Genomic DNA, 17,503 nt, shown 5'->3' with positions numbered 1-17,503 from the left:
AAAAAGGTGTTTTCTTCATTCATGAACTCGCTGTAGTAGCGCAGCCGCCGCCTTTCCACAGCGCTCAGCAGGGCTGAGTCACAGCGAAACTGCACCGTCAAGATCTCTGACAGAGAGGAAACGCAGGTAAACACTGCAGGGAGGCAGAGAATCGCCCTGCGCACGCCAGAGTTTCCTCTGCGGAACGGGCACGGCTGCCTGACGCTGCTGGCAGCCCCAAAACACAGCCCCGAAACACAGCACGAAACCCTGGGCTGGAGAAAGCGCTCAGGAAACACAGCCTGGCACGTTCGGGATGTCAGAGGTGACTTCATGGAGAGCCCGGGCGCCTCAAAACAAGAGAGGTTTGGAAACGAGCGCTCAGCTGATGGGCAGGGTGGAAGGAGCCTCCAAATTCTGCTCCCCATCTCCTGCTGCTGCCAGGGCACGTCCCCGAGGCTGGACGTTAGGAAAAAGTTTTTTATTAAAAGTTTTTACTGAAAAGTTTATATTAAAAGAGGATAAAGTGCTGGAATTGTCTGCCCAGGGAGGCGGTGGGGTCACCATCCCTGGATGTGTTTAAACAAAGATTGGGTGTGCACTTGGGGCTGTACTTCAGCTGAGGTGTTAGGGCTGGGTTGGACTCGATGATCTTGAAGGTCTCCTCCAACCTGATGATTCTGTTTGTTCTGTTCTGTTTGCTCTGTTCTGTTTGCTCTGTTCAAAGCCCCTCTCCCACGTACCCATAAACACACAGCTCCTAAACCCACAGCTGAGGCTCAGCAGCTTTTCCACTGCAGGGAGAGCCTGGGGCTGCATCCTCCCCTGAGGGGAGCAGGATTAACTCCAGGATTTCAGCATCCAGGGTTGCACAGACCCACCTCACACATCAGCTTCCACTGATGAAGCTTCAGCAGCCATCCAGGTCTTGGCACTGAAGATTTATTGACCCCTGGCAGGTTTAAATTAATGCAAAAGAAGCAAAAACCTGTCCCTGTGTGGGGTCCCAGGGAAAGGTGGGGTCCTGCCTGTGGGATTGAGTTTAAGGCTAATTTTGTCCGAGCTTTCTGCTCTTCTCCTTTCTGATGGATTCTGCTGACAGTCAAGAGGAAAAACCCCACAGCTGTGTTAGAGCAGGGGAACAAAAATGGGCCAAACAAAAGCGTGACCCAGGCCATGATTCAGCTGCACTGATGTTCCTGCAGTGATTCCCCAGGAGCAGCTTCCCCATCACCTCTGGGAGACACAATACCAACAGAAAAAAGGAAAACAAATCACAAAATCCCACACTTCCCCTGCCTCAGACTCTCCAGTCGCTGGGGTTTCATCCCCTCTGCTCTTACACACCATTCCTCTCTCCTGCTCCTAAAAATAGAGTGAAAAACTCTCAGTGTGCAGGAACAAACAGTGCTTTGCATTTTTCCAGCTTTTTTCCCAGCAATAAATTCTCTCTCAGAGGTTCACAAATTCAACTTGAAAGATCAGAGGTTCACATATTCAACTTGAAAGAAGATCAGTGTGATGAAGGAGATGAGAATTTTAGGGATTTGTTCCCTAATGGAGGAAGGCTTCCCAGCTGGAAGAATGAACTCTTTTAAAATAACGTGAGGGATTTCAAAGAAAATCCCCTGATTTCAGAAAAGCCAAATTTATCTCCCTTCTCACTTTTTTGGATGCCAAATTCCCGAATAAATAAGTGAAATCTTTATCCCAAGGAAGCAGAGGGTGTGGGCTAAAACAGATAGAGAAAGAGAGGAGAAAAGAGAGGGAAGCGGAAAACGGGGACGTCACAGGAATTCTCTGTGGCTCCAAGGGACACTTTTATCTCTGCTGGGACAATAAGTCCCAGCTAAGTCAGGACACACTGCTGCTGGGATGGGGCTGCTGCCCATTTCTAGGAAATAAAGTAAGATTTAAAAGCCTGGAAAATGAATTTTTATGACCTGCTCATGCATTTTAATGCCAGGCATCAAAGTAGTGGCACAAATCCTGGTCCTGCCCTGGAGGATCCACCAGGGACCAGAGCAGGGCTGGAATCCTCCCCTGGGACCCACTGATCCCATTGGCACCCAGCTGAGCTTGCTGAGCAGTGAAAATTCACATTAGCTTCAGCTGACATGTGCATTAACTAAAAAAAAAAACAAACCAAACGAATTAAAAATGAAGATTTCAGATGGTGATGTGTGTTTGCAGATTAGGATGCCAAAGGAAGAGAATTTGTACAGTTCATGAAAAGCAATTCTGCTGAGTGATGCTCTCTGCAGGTTTGCTACTGAGATTTAAAAGTAGCAACACCTTTTTTTTTCCCCCTAACCATACAACATTCACCTAAAAATAAAAAATGGAACTGTTAGAATAAAGTAACCTCACGCAGCACCTTGGATTCTTTGTGTGTCTCTGCAGCTTTCCTCCTCAGCCACAGCTAAATTTACAAGAAACAAGCCATGTAAAAAAAAAAAATGCAGAGTCTAAGCACAAAAAATTTGATGGGGTGTGAGGAGAGGAGGGGGGTCACAGGAAACCCAAGTTGACGGGAACCCAAGTGACATTTGGGCTTAATGAATGACTTAAAACCCCAATATTGCTCCTCAGGAAATGGGGAGAGGAAACGGAGCGATGTTTTGAGAGTATAAATGAGGGGCTCCATCAAGGTGACAGCTGCAGATCTGCTTTGTCCCCTCCTGTGGGACCCAGAGCTGAGGCAGAGGGGAGCAAGCAGCCTTTCCCCAGAGCATGAGGAGCTGCTGCAGGGGCACAGCCGTGCCCGTCCTGCTGCTGCTGCTGCTGGGCTGCGCTGCCCACGCCCTGCCCTCCTGCAGCCACTTCCCCCAGCTCCTGCCCGCCAGGCTCAAGGAGATCAGGCTCAAGTTTGAGGAAATCAAGGATTATTTTGTAAGTATCATTATTTTTTTTATTATTTTTTTTTGTCTTCTCGTTTTGCCTTTCTTGCAAAGTTCTGGGATCTGGAGGAGGAGGAAGAGCTTCCTCCCAGCAGAAATGATTTGGCTGCTCTGAGTTATGGGTGAGCAAGAGAGGCTCAGTTTTGCTGCTCTCTGAGAGAAAATCTGCAAGGTTTTTCTTCCCAGTTTCAATGACAATGAACTCGAGATTTCATAATGAACCTCTGCAAACCTTTCTAGCCAGACTTCCCTCAAAATGTTGCAAACCAAGTTAATCACTGAATTAATAGGAGGAAATCGTTTTTACTTCAGAGCAACAAGGTCCAGCCCTGCTGAGGTCAGTGCCAGGCGAAAAAGGGAAATCTTTGGGTGCAGATTTTTGTTTTGAAAGAAGCACAAAACCTGCCCAGAGTGGAGGAGCACAGCAGGCACTGAGAACCTGCACTGGTGGCTGTGCAAGGTCCCTGCTCTGCATCATCAGGGATGCAAACAGCACTCGGGGCACTCAGAGCATCTGCCACGGCTTCAGCACTGACAGAGCTGCTTGGTCACAGCTCTGCTGCTGCTGCAGCCCATGCCAATGTCTTCTAGCAATAAAACAGGATCATCCTCCAGATTAAATCTGCAGCTAATGTCATGGCTTGTATTTGTCATCAAACGAACACAGCCAGGATTTTAGAAGTGGAGCTGGCTGTCAATCTCCCAGATAATATTGGGAAGGAATATTTTTGATCTCTCTGGGTGGTGGCAGCCCACTCCACTGCAGCAGGAGAACAGACCCCCTTTTGCCCATCAACAGGAGACTTTAGGGGTGCCCAAAGCAGGGGGATGAGCCCTCCTGCCCTGGCAGAGGGGCTGGGGTGGCTCCCAGGGCTCTGACACCTCTCTGGAGAGCTTTGCTGTCTGCAAAAGCCTCAGGCAGCAGCAGCCCGTGCAGCTGGGGAGAGCGAGGGCTCCAGCTCAGCCCCAGGAGTTTCACACCAACGAATTCAATGGCAACGAAGGTTGTGATTTCATTTTCGTGCTGGCCTGACCTGACAGTCCTTGTGCTGCTCTGTGGGCCAGAGCGGCTGCTCTGCCTGGTGCCACCGTGCCCTGCTCAGGGCTCACACCTTGCCTCTGCTGCAGGGAGACCCGAAATGCAAACAAGGGTCGTTTGTTGGGGTGAATGGGAAGGGCTGAGTGCCTGCCCGAAAAAGCTCATTTCTCAATTCCCTCCTCCCCCAGCAATCAAAAGACGACGACCTCAGCACTCAACTGCTCAGCTCTGACCTGCTGGAGGAATTCAAGGTAAGAATCTCGTTCCCTTGCAGCTCCTCCTCCTTGCCCATCCCTGGGCAGGCGTTTCGTGAGAAGGGAAGCAGCATGTGCTGCTGTCACCCCGGGCTGTGCCACCCTGCAGGGACACGTGTGGCTGTGCAGGGGCTGCACGAGGCTCCCAGCCCGGCTGTGCTTTGTGCAAACCCACAGCCAGCCTGGTAACTGTCCCCAACCCCTTCCCCTGCTGTCCCCAGGGGAGCCTGGGCTGCCAGTCGGTGTCGGAGCTGATGGGGTTCTACATGGAGGAGGTGCTGCCCAGCGCCATGAGCAGCAGCTCCCAGCACCAGCACAGCGTGGGCGACCTGGGCAACCTGCTGCTGAGCCTGAGAGCCCTGATGAGGCGCTGTGTGAGTGGGGACACTGCTGCGGTGGGCGGGCTGGGCTGGGCTGGGCTGGGCTGGGGTGGCCAGGGTGGGGTCCAGGGTGGGGTCCGGGCAGGGATGCATGCAGGGATACAGGCAGGGATACAGGGTGAGATGCAGGCAGGGATGCAGGCAGGGATGCAGGCAGGGATACAGGCAGGGATGCAGGCAGGGATGCAGGCAGGGATGCAGGGTGAGATGCAGGCAGGGATGCAGGCAGGGATGCAGGCAGGGATGCAGGCAGGGATCCAGGCAGGGATCCGGGCAGGGATGCAGGCAGGGATCCGGGCAGGGATGCAGGCAGGAATGCAGGCAGGGATCCGGGCAGGGATGCAGGCAGGGATGCAGGCAGGGATGCAGGCAGGGATGCAGGCAGGGATGCAGGCAGGGATACAGGGTGAGATGCAGGCAGGGATGCAGGGTGAGATGCAGGCAGGGATGCAGGGTGGGGTCTGTGCTGACATCAGTGCCCTGAGGATGCTGCAGGAGCAGCCCTGAGAGTCAGAGCAGATCTGTCCCTTACCTGGATGCTGGAGCTGCTGCAATCACACCTGGCCTGGCCATGAGCCCATCACTGGGGTCAGATGGGACAAAGCCTGTCCCTCACAGGGCTGGCAGCAGGGACACAGGGCTGGGGACAGGCTGAGAGCCCGGGTGGGGTCACTCCAGCAGGGCAGGGTGCAAACCTGGGGAAACACTGCTGGGATCAGAGCTGGGGTCACTGCTGGGATCAGTGCTGGGGTCAGTGCTGGGATCAGAGCTGGGATCAGAGCTGGGATCAGTGCTGGGATCAGTGCTGGGATCAGTGCTGGGGTCAGTGCTGGGATCAGAGCTGGGATCAGTGCTGGGGTCAGTGCTGGGATCAGAGATGGGATCAGGGCTGGGATCAGGGCTGGGATCAGGGCTGGGATCAGAGATGGGATCAGGGCTGGGATCAGGGCTGGGATCAGGGCTGGGATCAGTGCTGGGATCAGGGCTGGGATCAGGGCTGGGATCAGGGCTGGGATCAGAGCTGGGATCAGGGCTGGGATCAGGGCTGGGATCAGAGCTGGGATCAGAGCTGGGATCAGAGATGGGATCAGTGCCGGGATCAGGGGTGGGATCAGGGCTGGGATCAGGGCTGAGATCAGGGCTGGGATCAGTGCTGGGATCAGTGCCGGGATCAGGGGTGGGATCAGGGCTGGGATCAGGGCTGAGATCAGGGCTGGGATCAGAGCTGGGATCAGAGCTGGGATCAGTGCTGGGATCAGAGCTGGGATCAGAGCTGGGATCAGTGCTGGGATCAGGGCTGGGATCAGTGCTGGGATCAGTGCTGGGATCAGTGCTGGGATCAGTGTTGGGATCAGAGCTGGGATCAGTGCTGGGATCAGAGCTGGGATCAGTGTTGGGATCAGGGCTGGGATCAGAGCTGGGATCAGAGCTGGGATCAGTGCTGGGATTAGAGCTGGGATCAGTGTTGGGATCAGAGCTGGGATCAGAGATGGGATCAGTGCTGGGATCAGAGCTGGGATCAGAGCTGGGATCAGAGCTGGGATCAGGGCTGGGATCAGTGCTGGGATCAGAGCTGGGATCAGGGCTGAGATCAGTGCTGGGATCAGGGCTGGGATCAGTGTTGGGATCAGGGCTGGGATCAGGGCTGGGATCAGAGCTGGGATCAGGGCTGAGATCAGTGCTGGGATCAGGGCTGGGATCAGTGTTGGGATCAGGGCTGGGATCAGGGCTGGGATCAGAGCTGGGATCACTGCCCATGCTGGGGAAGGAGAAGGGGAAGGGGAAGGGGAAGGGGAAGGGGAAGGGGAAGGGGAAGGGGAAGGGGAAGGGGAAGGGGAAGGGGAAGGGGAAGGGGAAGGGGAAGGGGAAGGGGAAGGGGAAGGGGAAGGGGAAGGAGGAGCAGCAGTGACAGGGACAGGAGAGGGCACAGGACAGGTCCCCTGGGGAGGACCCCTGGGGCTGAGGCTCGTGTCCCTTTGCAGCACAGATCCTTCACCTGTGAGGAGAGGAGCACGAGCATGAAGCACATCAAGGAGAACTTCAGCAAGGTGAGGACACACTCAGGGCTGGGCTGGGAGGAACCTGCTGCCACCACGGGGCAGAGGGGAGGGAGAACAGAACCCAGAGGGGCTTGAATCACATAAATCACAAATCCAGGGAGCCAGGATTGAAGGGTGGAGGTCTGGGGTTCCCAGGGGATGGACAGAGAAGCTGGAGGTGCCCGTGGAAGGAGGATTTGGGCAGAATTTGGCATTGTACATCACGGATCTGTGACAGTCACACCTGGCTTTCCCCTGCAGATGAACAGGAACGGAATCTACAAGGCCATGGGAGAGTTTGACATCTTCATCAACTACATTGAAAAATACTTAACAATGAGGAGAGGGAACTGAGAGCACCCCTGGTCTGCATTTCCCACACCAACTCCTGCTACTTGTTTAAAAATCACTTTAGGCTGCAAGAGCTCAAATTAAGTTATCTCAAGGTTCAGGTCAAGAGTTACAGGTCAATAACTTCCAGCTTAATATTGTATTTAAGAGTTTTTTTTTTAATAGTTGAATTCATTATTTATTACTTCTAATACCTCAGTGTTGATGTTTACAGTATGTTTTGAAGAAAGGAGTGATGAGCTTGTAAATTACTATTTATTGTTCAATATTGTAATATTGTTTATTGTACTGCTATTTTATTCATAGCTTCAAAACAACCAAAGCAGCATTTTTCTGGAGGGCAGACAATGAGCTGATCTTATTCCACTCCTGATTAAGAGCAAGGCCAGCTCTGAGTTCAACAAAATTTAATTTTAGGCAAATGACCCTCACCTCATATCCAATATCTCTATTTATTTATGCAATCAGGTGGTTTTATGCTTAGGAGGAGAAAAAGCCACAGCAACAGCTTGGTTGACTCCACTTTAGACTTCAGATTAGTCCAGATTAAATTTAAAAAATTAGTAATAGGAATGAAATATTTGGTTCTAATAGAACTTGAATTAAATATTGCTCAGTGTCTGCCTTCCAGAGCTGCTGGGTCGGCCACTCTGCACTTTCCAAAGTTAACCTGTTCCAGTCTCTGATTGGGTTTTACTCACTGTTTTACTGCTGTTTGTTTTCTTTTAGGAGTTTTTTTTTTTTAGGATATTTAATTAACCACCATTTTAAGGTGGCTCAGGTAATTTGCATTCAAATCCGTGGGGCTGCTCCCAAAGGTGGGGTTGGATTTTTAATCCCCAGCAGCAGTGGAAGCAGTGGCTGATTTTGGGGCTCAGCTTCCTCCTCACCCCGGTGGACACTGAGCCAGAGGAAAATGCCACAACCCCCAGAGAGGCTTTTACTTCTAATATTTAGAAGTGGAAGGGTCCCCACTGATGAAACACTGCCAGTTTGGTGTTTGCTGTGCAAGTCCCAGCTGAGGAGAGGCTCTTTACACCAGATTTATTCTTGGTGGACATTTCTGGTGGCAGCAGGGAATTCCTGCTGATACCCCAGAGCAGGGCAGGAATGCTGCTCCTGCTGAAAGCTCAGCCTCAAGGGCAGCCAAAGTCTGTAAAACTTCAATTAAGCTTCTTACCAGGGCACATTCAGCTCCTGTTGAGCCAATTCTTTCTCCCTCCAAACACCTTCGATGTTGTGGGACAGCCCTGGAGCCAAGGACAATATCAGCACAGCTCCTGTCACTGGGTGAGCGTTCACCTGATTATCTGCATGAAGAGAAATCCTTTATTTTTTCTAATAAAGACTCCTTAATGAATCCAGCCTCTGTCCTGTTCTCATCAGCTCCAGCACAGGATGCTGTGCCCGGGGTCAGAAGGAGCCCAGCAGGCACAGATCCAGGTGGGAAGCACCACCAGGGAGATTTGTCTTGTGTTAATGACCAGGGAAGGGAGAAAACCTGGGGTTGTCACATTTAAAAGTGGATTTCTCACGAAATCCCTGTCACTGGTCTCTTACAGCAGGGAAGCTGGGGAGCAGCAATCACAGAATCATCCACGGGTCCTCCAGCAGCATTTTCCCATTGCTGGAGCTCTGCCCACAGCAGTGCTAAAAAAAAAAAAAAATAAAAACAGGGGAAAAGCTCAACTGGCAGCTTGGAGAGCTGGGAGATCCAGGGCACCATCACAGAATCCTGGCACCAGCATCCCCCAGTGTCCCTCCAGGCTGTGCTGTGGGCAGCAGCTCTGTGCATCCCTTAGGCCCCAACATCAACTGAGCCCAAAATCTCGGTGTTTTGGGGAGAAAGGCACCACAGACCCCATCCTCCTGCTCCTGCTCCCAAGAGCTGCTGTGAGCCCCAGTGCTGAGGCAGTTCCTGCCAATCTCAGCCTGGCTGTTACAGTAAGAGCACCAAGCCATGGCACAGATCAAAGGAGGTGGTTTCTGGTTTTGTTATCCCACAGAAGTTGGGTTTCCTTGCTGGGCACCCTCCCCCTGCCAGCGCTGCCAGCTCAGCAGCCTCAGAGCCCAGATCACCTCCTGACCTGGGCTGCTGCTGCTCTGCCCCAGGCTGAGCTTCCCTCCAGCCCAAATCCTGCCTCTCCTCCTGGGGCTGCCTCAGGGAGCAGCTTGTGCTTTTTCTCTCTTTAGAAACTTCCCTCAAAGCCATGAGCACCCAGAGCTGCACCTGCTGTAGGGACAGGAATTCACTTTCTTCATCATCTCCAGCATGAGGAGGGTGAAGCCCAGCAGGACAGCAGGGTGGGAGTGTCTCCTCAACAAGCAGGACAGACAGACAGACACCTCCTGTCGTGTACTGGGACTGAGGAACCAAACCTCTTTCTTGGAACAGGAAAAAAATTGTCTCATCACGAGGAAGATGAGCCTGTCCTTGACCTTCATCCTCCCAGGGTGCCACGAGGACCAGGTACAAGCCTTGAGGTGATATGAGGGACCTTAAGCACAAAAAGGGCAACATTAAAACAACTGAATTCTGCTAGAACTTCTTTTGAATTGCAGAAGCTTTCAGAACTTTCCTCATTTTGTTGTGGTTGTAGTTAGCACTTGTTATTTAGCTTGAACTGGCTGCACAGCTCAGGCCCACGCAGCTCCTGCCTTGCTGTGTCCCAGATTTCAGCAGCATGTGACTGAAATTGGGGCTCTTGTTGTGAGAGAGGCCAGGGGGAGCAGCAAAAAAGGGCTGTGAACCCCAGCTGGGCATGGAAACCCCCAAGGGAAGTGGGGGACACAGCCTGGACTTTGCAGAGCTGCCAAATCCTTCCCTCAGGTGAGGCTGAGTAACCACCAAGGCTGGGGATTGCTGAAGGTGCCACAGACACAGTGGTGCTCATCTGCATCCCCAGGGCCACAGCCCAGGGGGCAGCTCTGGAATCACCCAGCTCCTGCTCCAGGGGGGTGGAGAGGGGAGGCTGGAGCTGGGCAGCCCAGGATGGACACAGAACAGCCCAGGATGGACACAGAACAGCCCAGGATGGACACTGAACACACCAGGGATGGACACACAGAGCACACCAGGGATGAACACTGAACAGCCCAGGATGGACACTGAACACACCAGGGATGGACACTGAACAGCCCAGGGATGGACACACAGAACACACCAGGGATGGACACACAGAACACAACAGGGATGGACACACAGAACACAACAGGGATGGACAGAGAGCACACCAGGGATGGACACACAGAACACAGCAGGGATGGACACTGAACAGCCCAGGGATGGACACAGAACACACCAGGGATGGACACACTGAACACACCAGGGATGGACACAGAACACACCAGGGATGGACACAGAACACACCAGGGATGGACACACAGAACACACCAGGGATGGACACACAGAACACAGCAGGGATGGACAGAGAGCACACCAGGGATGGACACACAGAACACAGCAGGGATGGACACTGAACAGCCCAGGGATGGACAGAGAGCACACCAGGGATGAACACTGAACAGCCCAGGATGGACACTGAACACACCAGGGATGGACACACAGAGCACACCAGGGATGGACAGACAGAGCACACCAGGGATGGACACACAGAACACACCAGGGATGGACACACAGAGCACACCAGGGATGGACACACAGAGCACACCAGGGATGGACACACAGAACACACCAGGGATGGACACACAGAGCTCACAGGGATGGACACACAGAACACACCAGGGATGGACACACAGCAACACACCAGGGATGGACACAGCACACCAGGGATGGACACTGAACAGCCCAGGGATGGACCCAGAACACACCAGGGATGGACACACAGAGCTCACAGGGATGGACACACAGAGCTCACAGGGATGGACACACAGAGCACACCAGGGATGGACCCAGAACACACCAGGGATGGACACACAGAACACACCAGGGATGGACACACAGAGCTCACAGGGATGGACACACAGAGCTCACAGGGATGGACACACAGAACACAGCAGGGATGCACCCCCAGCTCCCCAGAGATGCACCCCCAGCTCCCCATCACCAAAACCCCCAGGCTCCCCCACCAGCAGTGGGGATTCCTCCCAGACCTGCCTGGCAGGAGCCTTGCCCCATCCCTGTTCAGAGCAGAAGAGCCCATAAATGCTCTTGCAGGGTAAATGCAGGAGGCTGGCAAAGCCCTGCACTGCTGGAGGCTGGCTGGCAGCAGGGCAGGGGCTCCCAGTGGGTTCCCAGTGGGCTCCCAGTGGGTTCCCAGTGGGTTCCCAGTGGGTTCCCATCAGGTTCCCAGTTGGTTCCCAGTAGGTTCCCAGCACGTTCCCAGTTGGTTCCCAGCAGGTTCCCAGTGGGTTCCCATCAGGTTTCCAGTAGGTTCCCAGTGGGTTCCCATCAGGTTCCCAGCACGTTCCCAGTGGGTTCCCATCAGGTTCCCAGTAGGTTCCCAGCAGGTTCCCAGCAGGTTCCCAGCAGGTTCCCAGCACGTTCCCAGTAGGTTCCCAGCAGGTTCCCAGCGGGTTCCCAGTTGGTTCCCAGTGGGTTCCCAGCAGGTTCCCAGCAGGTTCCCAGCAGGTTCCCAGTGGGTTCCCAGTGTGTTCCCAGTGGGTTCCCAGTTGGTTCCCAGCAGGTTCCCAGTAGGTTCCCAGTTGGTTCCCAGTGGGTTCCCAGCAGGTTCCCAGCAGGTTCCCAGTGGGTTCCCAGTGTGTTCCCAGTGGGTTCCCAGTTGGTTCCCAGCAGGTTCCCAGTAGGTTCCCAGTTGGTTCCCAGTGGGTTCCCAGCAGGTTCCCAGCAGGTTCCCAGTGGGTTCCCAGTGTGTTCCCAGTGTGTTCCCAGTGGGTTCCCATCAGGTTCCCAGCACGTTCCCAGTGGGTTCCCATCAGGTTCCCATCAGGTTCCCAGTAGGTTCCCAGCAGGTTCCCAGCAGGTTCCCAGCAGGTTCCCAGTGGGTTCCCAGTAGGTTCCCAGTAGGTTCCCAGTGGGTTCCCAGCAGGTTCCCAGCACGTTCCCAGCACGTTCCCAGCAGGTTCCCAGCACGTTCCCAGCACGTTCCCAGCACGCTGCCCAATTTCAGTGAAGCTCTGTTCACACGGGGCTGAGCCCCCAGAGCCTCCCCGGAGCTGGAGGTTTCACAATGACTCAGGGCAGAAGAGCAGCAGGGTAATTCAGACACCACTCGAGAGCAGCAGAATAATTCAGGCACATCTTGGCTGGACCCCTGCAGCCTCACACAGCCTCTGTGGAGGAGTCAGATCCAAAATCCAGGGGAGCTCATGATCATGGGTTGGGTTGGGAGGGACTTTATTGCTCATTTTTTTCCCCACCTCGTGCCATTGGGACACTTTCCACGATCCCAGATTGTTCCAAGCCACGTCCAACCTGGCCTTGAATGTTCCCAGGGACAGGGCAGCCACCACCTCTCTCAGGTGGTTTACCACCTCCATTTTAAAAAGTTTCTCTCTTATATCCAGTCTAAATCTACCCTATTTTAATTAAAACCCATTTTCCCTGCCGTCTCCTAATGATGTTGTCCCTGCAAAGCCCCTTTAAGTACCAAGAGCCCCCTCAGCTCACAAGGTGAGGAAAGAGCAGCACAGGTGACACCTCAGTGCCCTCCCAGGCAGCAGTGCATGAACGTGTGATTAACACATCAATTAACATTAATTAACGTTAATTACCACAGGCACTGCCCCTCCTGGGGCTGTTGGGGGGCGATGCAGGGCGAGGAGGGCAGGGGAGCTGCTCCCATCCCTGCCAGGTGCTGCTCAGACCCCTCTGGGCTGTCAGTGCAGCAGGAGATGGAGATCCCAGCCCTGAGAGCACCTCAGGGTGCTGATCTGGGGTTTAACACCAGCAGTTCTCCTTTCCTGACCCGCTGCCTCTGGCCTCTTGGCAGGGTCTCTCCACCATTTCATCACACCCTGAGGCAACCAAACCCTCTCCTTCACTCCAGAGCTGGACTACAAGGTTCCCTTCCTGGCACTAGCCCCAAATTTTCTTTTTTCCCAGCTGAAACTTGGTTTCCTGACTCTTTTGCAATGCTGAGCCCAGCTGCTGTGACTGGCACATCTCACACACCCTCTCCACAACCTGCTGGGGCTGATTTTGGAGCACTGAGGAGCAGCTTTGCCTTTCCTGGTTGGAAAAGGCTCTGCAAAAATCCTAGAGCAGGGTTCCCATGGGCCTGCTACATCCTGATGGTGCCATTTCTGGAGAGAGCCTGACTCTGAGCAAAAATCACATCTCATTCTTCTGCTTTTACAGCCAGATTTCCATCACCATCTGGCATTTCAGAGCCAGATTTCCATCACCACCTGGCATTTCAGAGCCAGATTTCCAGCACCACCTGGCATTTCAGAGCCAGATTTCCATCACCACCTGGCATTTCAGAGCCAGATTTCCAGCACCACCTGGCATTTCAGAGCCAGATTTCCATCACCACCTGGCATTTCACAGCCAGATTTCCATCACCACCTGGCATTTCAGAGCCAGATTTCCAGCACCACCTGGCATTTCAGAGCCAGATTTCCAGCACCACCTGGCATTTCACAGCCAGATTTCCAGCAGGAGCTGGCAGGAGCCCTGCAGCCCCAGGTCTGAGCAAGCCTGATGCCAATGGATCTTTCATAAACCCAAAAATTGCATCAAGCAATTGAGCTGTGCCCAGGCCAAGCCTCACACCAGAAAATCCTGACATCCCCTGATGTGCCTCATCCTAGTTTTTAGAAAAATACAACCATCAGCTGATTTTGCACAGAATTTTTGCCTTGTTGAGTTGTCCAGCTCACCAGGGTACAAACCAAGCCAAGGCTCCTTGGCCAGCAGAAGGCTCAGAGCAGCTCTGGGAGCCCAGGCATGGAAATAAAACTACTGCCAGGGGTAAATTAGGGCAGCAAAGAGTAAATAATGCTCATCAGCACAAAGCAAAGGGCAGCAGTGAGACAGCAAGCAGCTGAGGGCTCCTCAGTGCCATTGCACAACCTGCCTTCCTCCCACACATCCCCAGGACATTCTGTCCTCCTGGGGCTGTCCAGAGTTGACCAACAGCCTGGGAGCACAGCAAAGCACGGCTGGAGGAAGGGGCTTCACCTCCATCCCTGCAGGAGCAGCAGGTGTGATTCATCCCTCCCCAGTGATGGACCTGGAGCAGAGCCAGGCTTGAATCAAAATCACCTCAAAAGCAAGAAATTATACATGTATATATATATTTTTTTTCCTTAGCAGGAAGTTTGCTGCTAAAAATAAAGCAGGTGAGGAGAGATGGGTTATCTTTCTACTAACTAGTTCAAAATTTCAAATGTTGCAGTGAATCTTTCACAAATTCCTTTGGAGTCAGCAGGTCACAGGTGCCCTGCTCTGCTCCCACTGCAGCTGACTCCTGCAAATTCTTGTGGCCATCACCTCCCACAGGTCCCAGGCCAGGTTTTATATCCTGGCTGCCCTTGGGGTGTTTTTCTCAAAGGTGATGGAGCCACAGAACTCCAGAATGATTCTGGAATCTTGAATCTCACCCCCCTGCAGCCCCCTGCCACGGTGTGAATCCATCTCACCTTCCCCAGACAAAACCAGATTCCTGCAGCTTTTCCCATCCTGCCCTGACCCCACAGAGCCCCCAGGATTCCAGCACCTCTCTGCTGCCCTCAGCTGATTTATTTACAGCACCTTGTGAGCAGCTCTGCCCCAAAAATTTGGGTTTCAAACCTAAAAGCAGCAAAGCACAGCCCGGTGTGAGTAAGCCTGTTCTCACCCACCACCCACACTGCCCCAGCTATTCCTTTTAGTATCAACAGCTTCACAGAAAACAGCCCTGGGTTTCATCCACCCAGGCACTGAAAGCAGTGACAGAAAGAGAGCCTGGCTGCTGGTGAGGGTGAGACATTTCTGCTGGGGAGGAGGGAAAGTGGAGGCTGGAGGAGGTGACAGCTTCTTCTCCAGGGGTTGGGACATCCAGGGAAGCTTCAGGAGCAGCCTGAGAGACCTGCTGGGCTCTGCTGGCTTCAGCCCAGCCAGGGGAAGGGAGAGGGGAAGGAGCATCAGTGCCTGCTCTGCTCTTCCCTCCCAGACTCACAGAAAGCAGCTCAGGCCACAGATCTTCCCTCCGGAGCTGAGATCTGTGTCAGTGAGCACTGTCATTTCCAGAACAGGATCTGGCTGAGAAAAGAAACCTGAGCCTCGCCCGAGGCAGCCCCGGGGCTCATTACCAGGATTACCTTTGTTTAGAGAATCGTTGGGGGTTTTTCTAAAATGTTGAACCTGCACAAGCTCGTGAGACCTTGGGGATGGAAAATCCTGTGCCTCACACCTGTCTGTGTCTCACACCTGTGTCTGTGTCTCACACCTGTGTCTGTGCCTCACACCTGTGTCTGTCTCACACCTGTGTCTGTGTCTCACACCTGTCTGTGTCTCACACCTGTGTCTGTGCCTCACACCTGTGTCTGTCTCACACCTGTGTCTGTCTCACACCTGTGTCTGTCTCACACCTGTGCCTGTGTCTCACACCTGTGCCTGTGTCTCACACCTGTGTCTGTGTCTCACACCTGTGTCTGTCTCACACCTGTGTCTGTGTCTCACACCTGTGTCTGTCTCACACCTGTGTCTGTGTCTCACACCTGTGTCTGTGTCTCACACCTGTGTCTGTCTCACACCTGTGTCTGTGCCTCACACCTGTGCCTGTGTCTCACACCTGTGTCTGTCTCACACCTGTGTCTGTGTCTCACACCTGTCTGTGCCTCACACCTGTGTCTCACACCTGTGTCTGTGTCTCACACCTGTCTGTGTCTCACACCTGTGCCTGGGTCTCACACCTGTGTCTGTCTCACACCTGTGCCTGTGTCTCACACCTGTGTCTGTGTCTCACACCTGTGTCTGTGTCTCACACCTGTGTCTGTCTCACACCTGTGTCTGTGTCTCACACCTGTGTCTGTGTCTCACACCTGTGTCTGTGTCTCACACCTGTGTCTGTGTCTCACACCTGTGTCTGTGTCTCACACCTGTGTCTGTCTCACACCTGTGTCTGTGTCTCACACCTGTGTCTGTGTCTCACACCTGTCTGTCTCACACCTGTCTGTGTCTCACACCTGTGTCTGTCTCACACCTGTGCCTGTCTCACACCTGTGTCTGTCTCACACCTGTGTCTGTGTCTCACACCTGTGCCTGTCTCACACCTGTGTCTGTCTCACACCTGTGTCTGTCTCACACCTGTGTCTGTGTCTCACACCTGTCTGTGTCTCACACCTGTGTCTGTGTCTCACACCTGTCTGTGTCTCACACCTGTGTCTGTGTCTCACACCTGTGTCTGTGCCTCACACCTGTGTCTGTCTCACACCTCTGCCCGTGATTCACACCTGTATCTGTCTCTCAGCCTCACATTCGTCCGTGTTTCACACCTGTCTGTCTCACATCTGTCTATCTCACACCCCTGTGTCTCACACCTGTGTGTCTCACACCCATGTCTCACACCTGTCTATGTCACACCCTGGTGTCTCACACATCTGTCTGTGTCTCACCTGTCTCAGCCCTGTGTCTCACTCCTGTCTCATTCCTGTCTGCATCTCACACCTGTCTCACCCATCTGTGTCTCACCTGTGTTTGTCTCACCTGTGTGTGTCTCACCCCTGTCAGTGTCTCATATACCTGTGTGTGTTTCACCCCTGTGTCTCACCTGTCTGTGTCTCACCTGTCTGTCCCACCCCTGTGTGTCCCACCCCTCTGCCTGTTTGCAGTTTCCTCCCTGAGGCCCTGGGGCAGTGCCAGGGATGAGCTCCCAGCTGTGGAACCCAAGATTCTCCTCCTGGCTCAGGTGTGCAGGGGAGGCTGAAGCTCCTCTGGCTGTTCCCAGCTCCCATCTGCAGCATCCTTGTGGGATTTGACCCCTCTGCTGCCTAAACACAGGGATGTGTCCCCAAGCACAGGGATGTGTCCCCAGGTACAGGGATGTTGTGTCCCCAGGCACAGGGATGTGTCCCCAAGCACAGGGATGTGTCCCCAGGCACAGGGATGTTGTGTCCCCAAGCACAGGGATGTGTCCCCAGGCACAGGGATGTTCTGTCCCCAGGCACAGGGATGTGTCCCCAGGCACAGGGATGTGTCCCCAAGCACAGGGATGTTCTGTCCCCAAGCACAGGGATGTGTCCCCAGGCACAGGGATGTGTCCCCAGGCACAGGGATGTGTCCCCAAGCACAGGGATGTGTCCCCAGGCAAGAGGGATGTGTCCCCAGGCACAGGGATGTGTCCCCAAGCACAGGGATGTGTCCCCAAGCACAGGGATGTGTCCCCAGGCACAGGGATGTTGTGAACCCAGGCACAGGGATGTGTCCCCAGGCACAGGGATGTTGTGTCCCCAAGCACAGGGATGTGTTCCCCAAGCACAGGGATGTGTCCCCAGGCACAGGGATGTGTCCCCAAGGACAGGGATGTTCTGTCCCCAGGCACAGGGATGTGTCCCCAGGCACAGGGATCTGTCCCCAAGCACAGGGATGCTGTGTCCCCACAGAACACCCTGGGCAGCTCAGCCTTCCTGGTGAAAAAAAAAGAGCAATTTTAGG

The 17,503-nt window shown here is 53.8% G+C and overlaps 1 protein-coding gene across 1 annotated transcript; it reads left to right on the top strand.

The window, feature by feature from the left end:
* Positions 1-2,702: 2,702 nt before the first annotated feature.
* On the top strand, positions 2,703-8,206 carry IL10 (interleukin 10). Its single transcript, XM_056511161.1, has 5 exons — positions 2,703-2,871; positions 4,107-4,169; positions 4,394-4,546; positions 6,535-6,600; positions 6,853-8,206. Exons 1-5 carry the CDS (start codon positions 2,713-2,715, stop codon positions 6,943-6,945), a joined length of 534 nt encoding a protein of 177 aa, XP_056367136.1. The 5' UTR covers positions 2,703-2,712; the 3' UTR covers positions 6,946-8,206.
* Positions 8,207-17,503: the final 9,297 nt, after the last annotated feature.

The sequence above is a fragment of the Oenanthe melanoleuca genome, chromosome 26 (assembly GCF_029582105.1).
Source record: "Oenanthe melanoleuca isolate GR-GAL-2019-014 chromosome 26, OMel1.0, whole genome shotgun sequence".
In the NCBI taxonomy this organism is placed as follows: Eukaryota; Metazoa; Chordata; class Aves; order Passeriformes; family Muscicapidae; genus Oenanthe; species Oenanthe melanoleuca.
This window is presented reverse-complemented; position numbering and strand designations above follow the sequence as displayed.